The sequence below is a fragment of the Salvia hispanica genome, chromosome 1, assembly GCF_029641045.1.
Source record: "Salvia hispanica isolate PSC_SH4W2 chromosome 1, Shi_PSC_v1, whole genome shotgun sequence".
NCBI classification, from domain to species: domain Eukaryota; kingdom Viridiplantae; phylum Streptophyta; class Magnoliopsida; order Lamiales; family Lamiaceae; genus Salvia; species Salvia hispanica.
Window position 1 is genome coordinate 3,918,715 of NC_142692.1, and position 13,584 is coordinate 3,932,298.

A 13,584-nucleotide genomic window follows, 5' to 3' on the forward strand; every position below is an offset into this window, starting at 1 on the left:
GCAATTAAGGCGAATTTTTCTTTATTTTAATTAAGATAAATAATTATATGAGTCTAGGAAAAATCTATGAAAATTAATATTTTAAAAAAATTCCTGTATTATTTAGGAGTGAATAGTTTATTTCTTCAAAATTGATGAAAGTTTAATAAGTTGGTGTTTGAATTTAATTTTGGACCTTCTATTGTTGGTAAATATTTGAGAAAGATAACTACTACGGAGTATTTGATTAATATTTCATTTGGAGAATTTTCGCGTTTATGATTATTAGCTTATTAGTAATTTAAATGGAAGATCGAATGTTGAGATTTTGACACGTCTCTCTAAATCTATAAACGAATTTATGTCACTTAACTGAGGTATAAGATTTATTTAATGATTGCGAATTCAGGTAGAGTCGGGGCTGATCAATTTCATTTCTTCTTCCTTACGTCATAGACAACAATCTTTTTCATTTGATTCGATCGCACGTGTTCCGTTTTTTAGATCCCATCGTTGTTTTTTGCTTATAAATATATAGATAATAATCTTTTATTAGGACTTTAGTTTTGTTTTTTAAGTGCATATAAGTATAGTAGTATTTCAGGAGACCTGAATTTATGATAAATGTACACTTTATAAACCAATTTAAAGGTTAAACGCCAAAATCGAATTTTGTTCTCATATTTCATAAAATATTATGAGGACATATTTAAAAAGTCTTCGTTCCAATCCCTAAAATTAATGAGAATATTATATATTATTACAATCCTATTTTAGTAGTACTCCTATTTTTGACCATGATATATGTGCATATATTCATATCTTTCAGAGAATCTTCTAGATTTTAATTTATATATTGAATGATTTTGAATTTATCATATTTTTATTATATTAATTTATTTTAAATTGTTTTAGCTAGGATTTAGAAGTTTTGAACAAAGGTAATCATGAGCAATATAATGAGTGATGGTTAATTACAATATTCTATATTCTATTTGTCAAGATAAATTTTTTAGACTATATTATTTGCATCAAATGAGTTAATTATATATATACTCCTATATAACAAAATGAGAAATTAGGGGATTTTATTAATTTGTTTGATTCTTTATAATAATTACAGGCAAGTACGAAAATATCTATATAAACCACCTTCCCCTCTACCATCATTTCATCATTCTCAATTAGATACATTCTATTCTATTCGTAGTTTCACACATATACACACACTGCTATTTTCATACACACACTGCTATTTTCATACTTATAGTTAGCTCTTATGCTAGCTTATAAGCATTTGATGGTAGTAGAATTGACATGTTTTACTATGTTGCGGCATCCACACCCCACATACAGAAGGTGAGATAAGAACGATGAGATATGTCTGACTCCCTGCATGGCAGACAATACTAATCCACTTGATGGATCAGTCAAGTCGAGTAGCGTGCAAGGAGCCAGACATGTTAAAATTCTTTTTTTATTGTTATTATTGTTGTCATTGTTTGGATTTGTAATTGTGTGTATGATTAGAGTACATATTTATAACTTTAAAAAATGAATACATATGTAGTGAAGGTGGATGTCATGAGAATTCGACGTGCCTGGCTCCCTGTATGCCACTTGGTAGCACGAATTCGATAGACGAATTTGTTGAATCGAGTGGCGTAATGGGAGTCAAGCACGTCTTGAAATGATGTCTGTCAAGAGAGTAATTGGATGTGTCTGGCTCCCTGTAAGCCACTTAGTAGCACTAATTCAATAGATGAATTTGTTGAATTGAGTGGCGTAACGGGAATCAAGCACGTCTTGAAATGATGTGTGTCAAGAGAGTGATTCGATGTGTCTGGCTCCCTGTATGCCACTTGGTAGCACTAATTCGATAGACGAATTTGTTGAATCAAGTGGTGTAATGGGAGTCAAGCACGTCTTGAAATGATGTATGTCAAGAGAGAAATTGGATGTGCGTGGCTCCCTGTATGCCACTTGGTAGCACTAATTCGATAGACAAATTTGTTGAATCGAGTGGCGTAACGTGAGTCAAGCACGTCTTGAAATGATGTCTGTCAAGAGAGTGATTGGATGTGCCTGGCTTCGGCTTCATGTATGCCACTTGGTAGCACTACTTCGATAGATGAATTTGTTGAATTAAGTGGCGTAACGGGAGTCAAGCACGTCTTGAAATGATGTCTGTTAAGAGAGTAATTGGATGTGCCTGGCTCCCTATATGCCACTTGGTAGCACTAACTCGATAGACGAATTTGTTGAATCAAGTGGCGTAACGGGAGTCAAGCACGTCTTGAAATGATGTCTCTTTAATTTGTTGGAATTTGATCGAATGAGTGACTTTATTTAGTTTGTATTGGAAAGACATATAGTAGTATATCAAATAAATTGAAGAATCATTTTATATATACATGAACTGCATTTTATATTTTTATTAGATTCAGTTGCTACTTTAGATAAGCAGTCATTTTTATGTTATTACTCCACAAATTCAATGGGTTCTTGAAGTTATTTTTTAAATCTTGGGCATGATTAGTATCTGTATTTCAACTTTATTCTTTAGTAGTAATTGTTTATTTGATTCCATGAAATTTGAGATTCGTGTGAATGTATGTAAAGAGTGTATTTATCGTATCTAAAAAGTTCCCTTATGAATTTAAATGGATTAATTGATCCAAAAACCCAATTTTCTTCTAAACCCTAATTAATGCCATCCTTCTACTTACAAAACCCAATTATATTTGTTCACAAGCCATCTCAGATTCTAATAATATTATGGGGTCCAAAATCAGGACACTAGAATTTACAAATGAATTAAATAATAAAGATATACTTATGTAAATTTTTATATTTATTTATTTTGATAAATTAAAACTACAAAACATTTAGGTCATGTTCTCCTATCGTAACAACGCTAATTTAATCTGATGCTGATGGAACTAATTAATTAATCGGTATTAGTTTGTTACTTTGTATTTTATTATTATTCTGATTAAATATGACCTTTGCTTTCTTCATTGTAATCTACATAACGGGGCTTGTGATCTCGAATTAATCCCTAAATTAATGGCAAAAATTCATTCTTTTTTTAATTGACAATGTAAGTAAAGCTGCTATATCATAGTAGTACTCTTACCGTTCCATACTAATAGAGTCATTTTATCATTTTGGTACGTTCCATAGTAATAGAGTCATTTCTCTTTTTTAAGTAAAAGTCAACACATTTTTTCACGACTAATTTACTTTCTCTTACTTTTTTTTCTCTTCATCTCTCTACTTTTTCATTCCTTTGAGCACCTCTAGATTCAACATGATAATAACGTCATTGTCTGCCATCGGAAGATCTGGGAGAAGCAATGTCTCTAATTCAAACTCGAGATGCCTAAGTTTATACATTTTCCAGATTTCAGTTGGTGCAATCAAATCTTCCCGTCGACACCTAATAATTAGTGTATCCAAATTCCAAAGTAGATTGATGGAAGAAGGAATTACAAAATTATGATCATGAGCTGCAAAAGTATGGAATCGGGAGTACATCAAATGAAACACATTTAGTTGTGAATCCTTTAGCCAACCATATGAATGCGATATCCTCAAAAATATAGAATTTGGGAACTGACGGACTCCTGAATTACCAAATACTAGATAAGAACGAGCATAGGGCATATACTCCAAGGCATCTTGGATTTTCTAATCTGAAGTGCTTCTAGGAATAACAATACGTTGTTGGCTAATAAGTCGTTGATGACTTTCTTCCCTCAAGATATTAAAAAAACATCTGTCTTTCAGCTTCTTTATAGATAGATCTCTCAGTAAATCGTGAATTTTATAAGATATTACATTTCCAAGTATGTCCGACTCATGAACTTGAATGAGATTTCTATCCACTAGTTCTTCCAAGTACTGTTTGGCAATTGTTATCAAGCTTTTGTTGTCTATTGGTTTAAGAAATCCTTCAGAAATCCATAGTTGGACGATGGTTGAAGCAAATATTTCACTGTCTTCTTCAAACAACCCCATATACAAAAAACAAGGCTTTAAAAAGGCAGGCAAGTGGTTATAGCTCAGTTGCAATATTCTCAAGCAATAATCATCATTCTCCAAATTCACTATTGATCTTAAGTTTTCCTCTATGTGCTTCCAATATTCTAGTGTAAGTTCGGATTTAGCAATTAGACTCCCTATCACAGCAATAGACAAAGGAAGTCCATTACACTTTTTCATAATTTCCTTTCCAATTTGCTCCAGATGAGTAGGAAAACTTTGTTCCCCAAATACAATTTTGGAAAACATAAGTCCAACTACTAACCTCGTCTAAAAATCTCATCTTAAAGAAGCTATTGGATTCAGTCAAATAGGCAGCTAAGTTCGACATTCTCGTGGTTACTATAATTCGACTACCCTCACTGCAATCAGGAAATGAAAATTTCAACCTATCCCAAACATCTGTACTCCACATATCATCCAATATAATGAGATACCTCCTACCCCATAATCACTTGTGTATATATGCCAAAGCAATTCCAAATTTCGAAAATGAGAAATGAAAATTGATGTCACAAACAAATCTAGAACCAGGAGGAAAAAACACATAAAAGAAGAGGGATAATTATGATAACATCAGTCTATTAAGTTAAGGACTCACTGTAACTTTAAAATTGGAAGTTGCCAACTTTTGCAGCGCTGCATATTTCTTCCGAACTGTAGCGCGAACAATAAGGTCAAGTTGGTCTCCATGTAATTCCTCTTGTTCCTCTATTATCTTTTTAGCTGAAAACACCACCGATTCATTGCACCATTCCAATTCAATTGACCTGAGTGTTGCTATTTCTCCAATTTCTGAAGGAATCTCCTCCAATTCAAGTATCGATCGAAGATGAAGCTTTATAAGACGTGGAAAGTGGGAGCTCTCTGACATTGTCCACTTTTCTAGATCACCACATTCAGACAATGTTAGTGACTTGAGACTCTGGAATTGGTCTTCCATTGTTTCCCACTCACGTGTTCTGAAACGACCTCCACCTAAATCGAGCTTCTCAAGAAGTGGCAAGGAACCTATCGTTGGCAGTATGTCGCCCCCCTCAAAATCACTTGGTAGCCCGAGAATCAACTTTTTAAGAGAGGTTGGGAAGTTGATCTTCTGTAGATACTCTCCAATATCAGGGGACTCAACCCACAACTTCAAGGATTCCAGTTTACTAAGACAGTGAAGACAGCTCAGATAGTTCACTCCATCAATTAGCTGTCCCTCATATGTCATATTCAATTCCTTGATATTGGGAATTCTTTTAACAACATCTTCACTTACATTCAAATTTATCACTCCTTTGAGCACTTCTAGATTCAACATGATAATAATGTCATCGTCCGCGCTCGGAGGATCTGGGAGATGCAATTCATACAACTCGAGATGCCTAAGTTTATACATTTTCCAGATTTCAGTTGGTGCAATTAAATCTTCTCCACCCTGAATAATTAGTGTATCTAAATTCCAAAGCAGATTGATGGAAGAAGGAATTACAAACTTCTTATTAGTAATTGCAAACCTATGGTATCGCGAGTTCATCAACTTAAACACATTTACTTGTGAATACTCCGCTTCACTCTGCCAATTATTCGAATGCAATAACCTCAAAAATCTAGAATTTGAGAATTGACCAACTCTTTGATTACCAAATACTAGATAAGAACGAGCATGGGGCATATATTCCAAGGCATCTTGTATTTTTTCCTTTGAAGTGTTTGTAGGAATAACAATACGTTGTTGGCTAATTAGTCCTCGAGGACTTTCTTCCCTTAAGACATAAAAAAACCTTTGTTTTTCAGCTTCTTTTATGGATAGATCTCTTAGTAAATCATGAATTTTGTAGGATATTACATCCCCAAGTATCCCCGACTCATGAACTAGAATGAGATTTCTATCAACTAGTTCTTTCAAGTACTGCTCCGCAATCTTTGCCATGCTTTTGTCGTCTATTGGTTTAAGAAATCCATCAGAAACCCATAGTTGGACGACTCTTGAAGCAAAAATGTTTATGTCTTCCTCGAACACTCCCATATACAAAAAACAAGGCTTTAGATAGGCAGGCAAGTGGCTATAACTCAGTTTCAATATTCTCAGGCAATAATCATCGTTCTCCGAATTCACTATTGAGCTTAAGTTTTCCTCTATGTGCTCCCAATATTCTAGTGTAACTTCTGATTTAGCCATTAGACCCCCAACAACAGCAATAGACAAAGGAAGTCCATTACACTTTTCGACAATTTTCTTTCCAATATTCTCGAGATGAGTAGGAAAACTTTGTTCCCCAAATACAGTTTTGGAGAACAAAGTCCAACTACTAACTTCGTCCAGAAATCTCATCTTAAAGACGCTATAGGAATCAGTCAAGTGGGCAACCAAGTTCGACATCCTCGTGGTTACCACAATTCGACTACCCTCACTACAATTAGGAAAGGAAAATTTCAACCTATCCCACACATCTATACTCCACATATCATCCAATATAATGAGATATCTCCTACCCCATAAGCACTTGTGTAATCTAACTTCCAATTCTTTCTCATCCATACTGCTCGAGGATCCTCCCACTCGAGTAAGAACTTCCCTAAGAGTTTCTACTACATTATAATCTTGAGAAATGGTAGCCCACACACAAATATCAAAATGCTCCTTAATAAACTTGTGTTCAAACGCACCTTTTGCAAGAGTGGTTTTGCCAATGCCACCCATCCCTACAATAGGGATGATTTGGCGACTGGTGTTTCCATCAGTAAGCCTATCCAGGAGTTGAAGAAGCACATCATCAAACCCTACCATGAGATGCTTCTTCTCAGTGGAACTGGATTTTAAACCAACATCATCAGATGCCACGTTTCTTTTATGCACTTCCTTCTCCATTGTTATCGCAGTCACCTCTTTCTTGATCAAATCCATATGTTCTATCACGTTTTGCAGATCTTGATAGAAGTGGATGCAACTGATTTGTTCATCAGCACCATCATTAGTTGTTGACGCAGAAAGTTGAATGGTGTCAATTATATAGGACTCAATCACATCTTCAGTTGTATGACTTGCATCTGCAATACGAATTAGTGCCTGAGTTACATTACAAAGATGGCAATAGTCGGATTCGACGTGATCTTTCTAGGTTCAGTTTACACAAAATAGGGTTGAAACAAAAGATATGTAAATTAGTACTCCCTCCGTCCAGTTTAGGAGTCCCGGTTTATCATTTTTTGGGGTCCCACTTTAGGAGTCACGGTTAAAATATTCCATAAATAGTATTAGGCCCCACATTCCACAGACATTTTCCCACTCACATTTTATTATAAAACTAATATAAAAAAGTAGGACCCACGTTCCACTATCTTTTTTCACCTACTTTCCTTTACATTTTCTAAAACTCATGCCGAACTCAATCGGGACTCCTAAAGTGGGACGGGGGGAGTAATTGTTGCAAATAATTCATATTAAAGACGTAAATCTGGAGTGGAATGACATTGTTATAATTTAGTCCACATCATATGTTCCCAGCACATGTCTCAGTTTTCCCCAAATTCAAATAAATGTGACACCGTTTTTTTGAATTATGAAATGGATTACGATTTAACCAAACTTTGTGATTTTTAATACTTTTTTTGTCCAGTCATAAAATCCTAGTCAAATACATGTATCGTTTCTAATCAACACATATAAATAAATAATTTGCAATATTCATGCAAAAATATTAAAATGAAAAATTATTTATTGCCAACATGATAGAAATATTAAAATAAAATAGTTAGCATCTTTTGAAGTTCCAACAAACGATAGAGCTTGCTTAAGCATTTTGAAAAAATCTACTGACCCATAATGCGAATTTCAAGTGGATCTGCTTCGTCGCTGTACTCGTATGGTGACTTGTATCCTTCGAGAAATTCCTGCAAGAAGGTAACTATTTCTGTGAGAGATTTCACTTGTTGCTTGTCAAGAGAAATCGGAGGGGAAGGATGAGTTTCGATATCATCTATGATACGCTTAAGGGAAACTAGAGCTGCATAAGCCGCCATCTTAATTCTTTGAAAACTAATGCAAAACCACAGAGTGAATTGAAATGATTAGACAAATATATCAAAGATGAATATGGTATTTTGACACCACAATTGAGACATGAAGCTTTTTTTTTTTTTTTTTGAGATAAAAAGAAAGAAAGAAAGAAAGAAAGGATATTATGAAGTAGAATGTGAAATTAGCAAAACCATTTGTATAATCCTTTCCTTTGGCCTAGCTGTTTTGATGGTATAATACATCTTGTTGCAGTTGGTTGCTGAAAATGTTTAAACAATAGTCAACTTTCCTTTAACTGAGGTATTGTCTTAACTCTGATAAAATATATACCCATTATAGATATTATATATGAAATGCATAAATAATTGGGTGTGTCAGGCTGGTTTATCTTTGATTAATTATTGGCATCCATTAATCAATTATTATAAATAATTAGCACGTACGAATCTGGCCGGCCAAAAACTTCACTTAAATATTTATGGTAATTTTCCTATATTATCACTATTTTTTACTAATTCTAATGCTAGCGAAACAATATATTTTCAAACTGGAAATGGTTAAATCATTGTTGCAAGTGGTTGTTAGATATGCTTAAATAATTGTTGCAATTGGTTGTTAGAAAAGCTTAAATATTTACCACGGCAGACTGGAAGTTAGCTCAGACTTTGTTTATGCGAATGTGTATGGTATGATATTTGCAAATTGCAGTACAAACAATGGCTAAGGTTAACTTTTTTATTCAATCGTAGATGCTACTTTCTGTTTCTAAATTATTTATCGACGCTTGCAAAATTCAACTTAAAGACGCTTTTAAAAAGCGTCCAAAAATGCAACTTAGAGACAACTAATAAGTATTAATTAGGATCCATATTTTATTACTCCCTCCGTCCCGCTTAAGATGACACGTTTTCCTTTTTAGTTTGTCCTAACTAAGATGACACATTTCCTTTTTTGGTAACTTTCTCTCTCCAATTAATACACTCAACCACTTTTTCTCACTCCTATTAAAATATTCATCTTTCTTTATCTCTCTACTTTAATACTTACACTCACCTTCTCTCTCTTCAATTAAACACTTTAACCAATAATTCCTAAAACCCCGTGCCGGCTAAGCAATGTGTCATCTTAGCCGGGACGGAGGGAGTAACTTTTTTCATCCACGTTACTTCACAAAGTCAAACAATTTTATAAAATTTGCGTCCGTCAAATATCAGCGAAGATCTCCTACTATATTTGGTGCTACATCTCCTACTAGTCATTTTATAGTAGGAGAGATAGCACCAAATGTAGTAGGTGATTTCAATGTCAAATATGGTACATCTATTGGGGATCGGAGGGAGTATGAAAGTATTAAACGAGTCATTGACAATTTCTGTATACATGCCCTGTTGAGGATTCATTGTTACAAATCTTGTATGCATTTTTTAAACCGCCATCATCAGAAGACCTCACTAAATTGAATTGGATTCATGATTCTAAGAAATGGTGAGAATTCTTGATCTCTCTCAATATCATCTCAGGACTCGATCACATTTGGACCGTCTAATGAATATTTGTTAAACACGAAGCTGAAGCTGACGATTCTAATAATTCTATACATAGAAAAGTTGAGACAGGGGATATGCATGTATGCAGTTGGTTACATGATATGCAGTCTGCAACTAAATCCTAATAATTATGTTGAAAACAGGAATCATACAAATGTGATGGTTAAAACTTAAATGTATTCTACACATTGTTGAGTGCTAGAATAAAAGAAGAGTGATAATAAAGGAAACATTATAACTTCAAAGTTTGAAGTTGCCAACTTGTGCAGCGCTTTAATTATCTTCATCTTTCTCCATAGCTGTAGCGCTTACTGTCAACTTGAAGGTCTAGTACTTGGTCGTCATGTAAATCCTCTTGTTCCTCTAATATCCTTTTAGCTGACAACACCACTGATTCATTGCAAAAGTTCAATTCACTTGACCTGAGTGTTAGTATTTCTCCGATTTCAGGAGGAATCTCCTTCAAGTCATTTATAAAAATAAGATGAAGCTTTATAAGACGTGGAAAGTGGGAGCTCTCTGACACTGTCCAATTTTCTAGATCACCACATTGATACAATTTTAGTGACTTGAGACTCTGGAATTGGCCATCCGTTGTTTCCCACTCGCGTGTTCTGAAGCGGCCTCCGCATACTTCGAGCTCCTCAATAAGTGGTAAGGAACCTATCGTTGGCAGTATGTCGTCCCACTCAAAATCACTTGGTAGCCCGAGAATCAACTTTTTAAGAGAGGGTGGGAAGTTTATCTTCAGCAGATACTTTCCAATATCAGTAGAGTTGGTATACAACATCAAGGATTCCAGTTTACTAAAACATTCAAGACAACTTATATAGTTCATTTTATCAATTAGCTGCCCCTCATATCTCATACTCAATTCCTTGATATTGGGAATTCTTTTAACAACATCTTCAATTACATTGAAATTTTTCACAACTTTAAGCACTTCTAGATTCTCCATCATAATAATACCATCATCGTCCGCGCTTGGGGGATCTGGGAGATGCAATGTCCCATATGCAACCTCGAGATGCTTAAGTTTATACATTTTCCAGATTTCAATTGGTGCAGTAAAATTTCCCGTACAACTAATAATCAGTGTATCTAGATTCCAAAGCAGATCTATAGAAGAAGGAATTACAAACTTCTTATAAGTATCAAGACGATGATATCGTGAGTTCATCAACCGAAACACATTTAGTTGTGAATACTCCTCTTCACTTAGACTACCATGCGCATGCGAGATCCTCAATAATCTTGAATTTGGGAACTGAACAACTTTTCTACTACCAAATACTAGGTAACAACGAGCATGGGGCATATATTCCAAGGCATTCAGGATTTTTTCCTTTGAAGTGCTTCCATGAATAACAATACGTTGTTGGCTAATTAGTCCCTGAGGACTTTGATCACTCAAGATATGAAAAAACCTCTGTTTTTCAGCTTCTTTCACGGATAGATCTCTAAGTAAATCATGAATTTTGTAGGATTTTACGTTACCAAGTATCTCCAACTCATGAACTAGAATGAGATTTCTATCCACTAGTTCTTTCAAGTATTGTTCGGCAATTGTTGTCAAGCTGTTGTTGTCTATTGATTTAAGGAATCCTTCAGAAACCCATAATTGGATGATTTTTGCATGATCAATTTCACTGTCTTCCTCAAACACTCCCATATACAAAAAACAAGGCATTAGATAGGCGGGCAAGTGGTTATAGCTCAGTTTCAATGTTCTCAAACAATAATCATCCTCCTCCGAATTCACTATTGACGTTAAGTTTTCCTCTATTTGCTCCCAATATTCTATACTAACTTCGTCTAGAAATCTCATCTTAAAGACGCTATACGAATCAGTCAAGTGGGCAGCTAAGTTCGACATCCTCGTTGTTACTACTATTCGACTACCCTCACTACAATCAGGGAACGAAAATTTCAACCTATCCCACACATCTATACTCCACATATCATCCAATATAATGAGATACCTCCTACCCCATAAGCACTGGTGTAATCTAACTTCCAATTCTTTCTCATCCATACTGCTCGAGGATCCTCCCACTCGAGTGAGAACTTCCCTAAGGGTTTCTACTACATTATAATCTTGAGAAATGGTAACCCAAACACAGATATCAAAATGCTCCTTAATAAACTTGTGTTCAAACGCACCTTTTGCAAGAGTGGTTTTGCCGATGCCACCCATCCCTACGATAGGGATGATTTGGCGGCTGGTGTTTCCATCGGTAAGCCTATCCAGGAGTTGAAGAAGCACATCATCAAACCCTACCATTAAATGCTTCTTCTCATCAGTGGAACTGAATCTCAAACCAACATCATCAGATGCCACCTTTCTCTTGTGCTCTTCCTTCACCGTTGTTATTACAGTCACCTCTTTCTTGATCAAATCCATTTTTTCTATCACATTTTGCAGATCTTGATAGAAATGGATGCAATTGATTTGTTCATCAGTTGCTGCGGCAGAAAGCTGGATTGTGTCAATAATATAGGACTCGATCACATCTTCAACCGCATGAGTTGCATCTGCAATGGGAACAAGTTTTAGATATGAGCAGATCCATATTATATTTAAAAAAAATCTACTCACCCTTAATAAGAATCTCCAATGGATCTGCTTCGTCTCTATACTCGTATGGTGACTTGTAGCTTTCGAGAAATTCCTGCAAGAAGGTAACCATTTCGGTGAGAGATTTCACTTGTTGGTTGTCGAGAGAAATCGGAGGGGAAGGATGAGTTTCAATATCATCTATAATACGCATAAGAGAAACTAGAGCTGCATAAGCAGCCATCTTAATTCTATGAATAATAATGCTCAAATTAAACACAATATGAATTGAAATGATGAGACAAATATAGCAAAGAAAGAAAGGATATATACTGTATGAAGTAGAATGTGAAATTAACAAGACAATTTTTATAAGCACTAGCATAATTCTTTGACCTATCTAATTTGATGTATAATATTACTTGTTGCAGTTGGTTGTTCGGAATGTATTAACAAAAGTCAACTTTCAGGTTTGCCTTAACTCTGATAAAATATTCCCCTTATGATTATTTATATATGAAATGCATAAATAACTGGGCGTGACAGGCAGGTTCATCTTTGATAATATATTGGCACAATTAGCATGAATAATTGTGGCGAATCTGGCCCAACTTCACTTAATATTTATGGTAAATTTCCTATATTTTTATTCCCTTTAACTAATTCTAAAGCTAGCGCAACAATACATTTTCCTTAAGTTTTAGATGAGAAGTATAGTTGATGTCATGTTGACTTGGTGCCAACACAGTTTGGAGTTCGGACTTTGGACCATTTCCGCAACTAATCCACTATTAAAAAATCTAGTTGTCATTATTATTAGACTTCCGTTATTTGTAATTTGTAGTATTTAGGATAGAAAAAGTCCCATCATATCCTCACCTCTACATTCCACATATCATCCATTATACTTGAGATATCTTGTACCTGCTTAAGTCATTTTCACTCTCATTGCTTAAGCCCTCTCTTGTTTGAGAGAGAACTTTAGTAAGAGTTTCAACTTTCAACTCTATTAAAATCTTGAGAAATGGTGGCCCAGGCACACACATAAATATCAAAACGATCCTTCATAAGCTTGTGTTCGAACGCACTTCTTGCAAGAGTGATTTGGCTGATTCCACCATACCTACGATAGGAATGATTTAGCGATTGGTGTTTTAAGCATATACATGAGTGAGATTTGCATGTAGTTTGCAACTAATAATAATGCTGAAAACAGGAATTATATAAATGTGATGGCTAAATATATTCTACATAAATACCCGATGAGCTGGAACTCGGAGGCTTGTCTTTCAGGCTTCAAGATCATAAAGATATATAGCATCGTTAGAATAATGATTTATAGGGTCGCGTTAAAATAAAATCAATCTTCTAATCCAAAAGCCAGAACTATCTCAATATTATGTACTAAAATTATCAACACAAAGACAAAACTTTCTCAATAGATTTGT

The 13,584-nt window shown here is 34.8% G+C and overlaps 2 protein-coding genes and 1 pseudogene across 2 annotated transcripts; all 3 read right to left on the reverse strand.

Annotated features, from left to right (window-relative positions):
- Window positions 1-3,255: 3,255 nt before the first annotated feature.
- Window positions 3,256-4,441, reverse strand: LOC148933123 (putative late blight resistance protein homolog R1A-10; annotated as a pseudogene).
- A 2-nt stretch (window positions 4,442-4,443) lies between these two features.
- Window positions 4,444-8,085, reverse strand: LOC125220116 (putative late blight resistance protein homolog R1C-3). Its single transcript, XM_048122252.2, has 2 exons — window positions 7,833-8,085; window positions 4,444-7,062 (listed from the first exon to the last, which is right to left on the reverse strand). Exons 1-2 carry the CDS (start codon window positions 8,032-8,034, stop codon window positions 4,616-4,618), a joined length of 2,649 nt encoding a protein of 882 aa, XP_047978209.2. The 5' UTR covers window positions 8,035-8,085; the 3' UTR covers window positions 4,444-4,615.
- A 1,777-nt stretch (window positions 8,086-9,862) lies between these two features.
- On the reverse strand, window positions 9,863-12,413 carry LOC125220115 (putative late blight resistance protein homolog R1B-23). The gene is made up of 2 exons (XM_048122251.2): window positions 12,179-12,413; window positions 9,863-12,114 (listed from the first exon to the last, which is right to left on the reverse strand). The coding sequence occupies exons 1-2, from the start codon at window positions 12,378-12,380 to the stop codon at window positions 9,863-9,865; spliced, it is 2,454 nt and encodes an 817-aa protein (XP_047978208.1). The 5' UTR covers window positions 12,381-12,413.
- Between the last annotated feature and the right edge of the window lie 1,171 nt (window positions 12,414-13,584).

Coding starts and splice junctions, on each gene's coding strand:
- LOC125220116 (XM_048122252.2), bottom strand. CDS start 8,034: ATGGCGGCTTATGCAGCTCTAGTTTCCCTTAAGCGTATCATAGATGAT. Junction 7,063..7,832: donor ACTTGAAATTCGCATTATGG/GTCAGTAGATTT, acceptor TTCGTATTGCAG/ATGCAAGTCATACAACTGAA.
- LOC125220115 (XM_048122251.2), bottom strand. CDS start 12,380: ATGGCTGCTTATGCAGCTCTAGTTTCTCTTATGCGTATTATAGATGAT. Junction 12,115..12,178: donor ATTGGAGATTCTTATTAAGG/GTGAGTAGATTT, acceptor TTCCCATTGCAG/ATGCAACTCATGCGGTTGAA.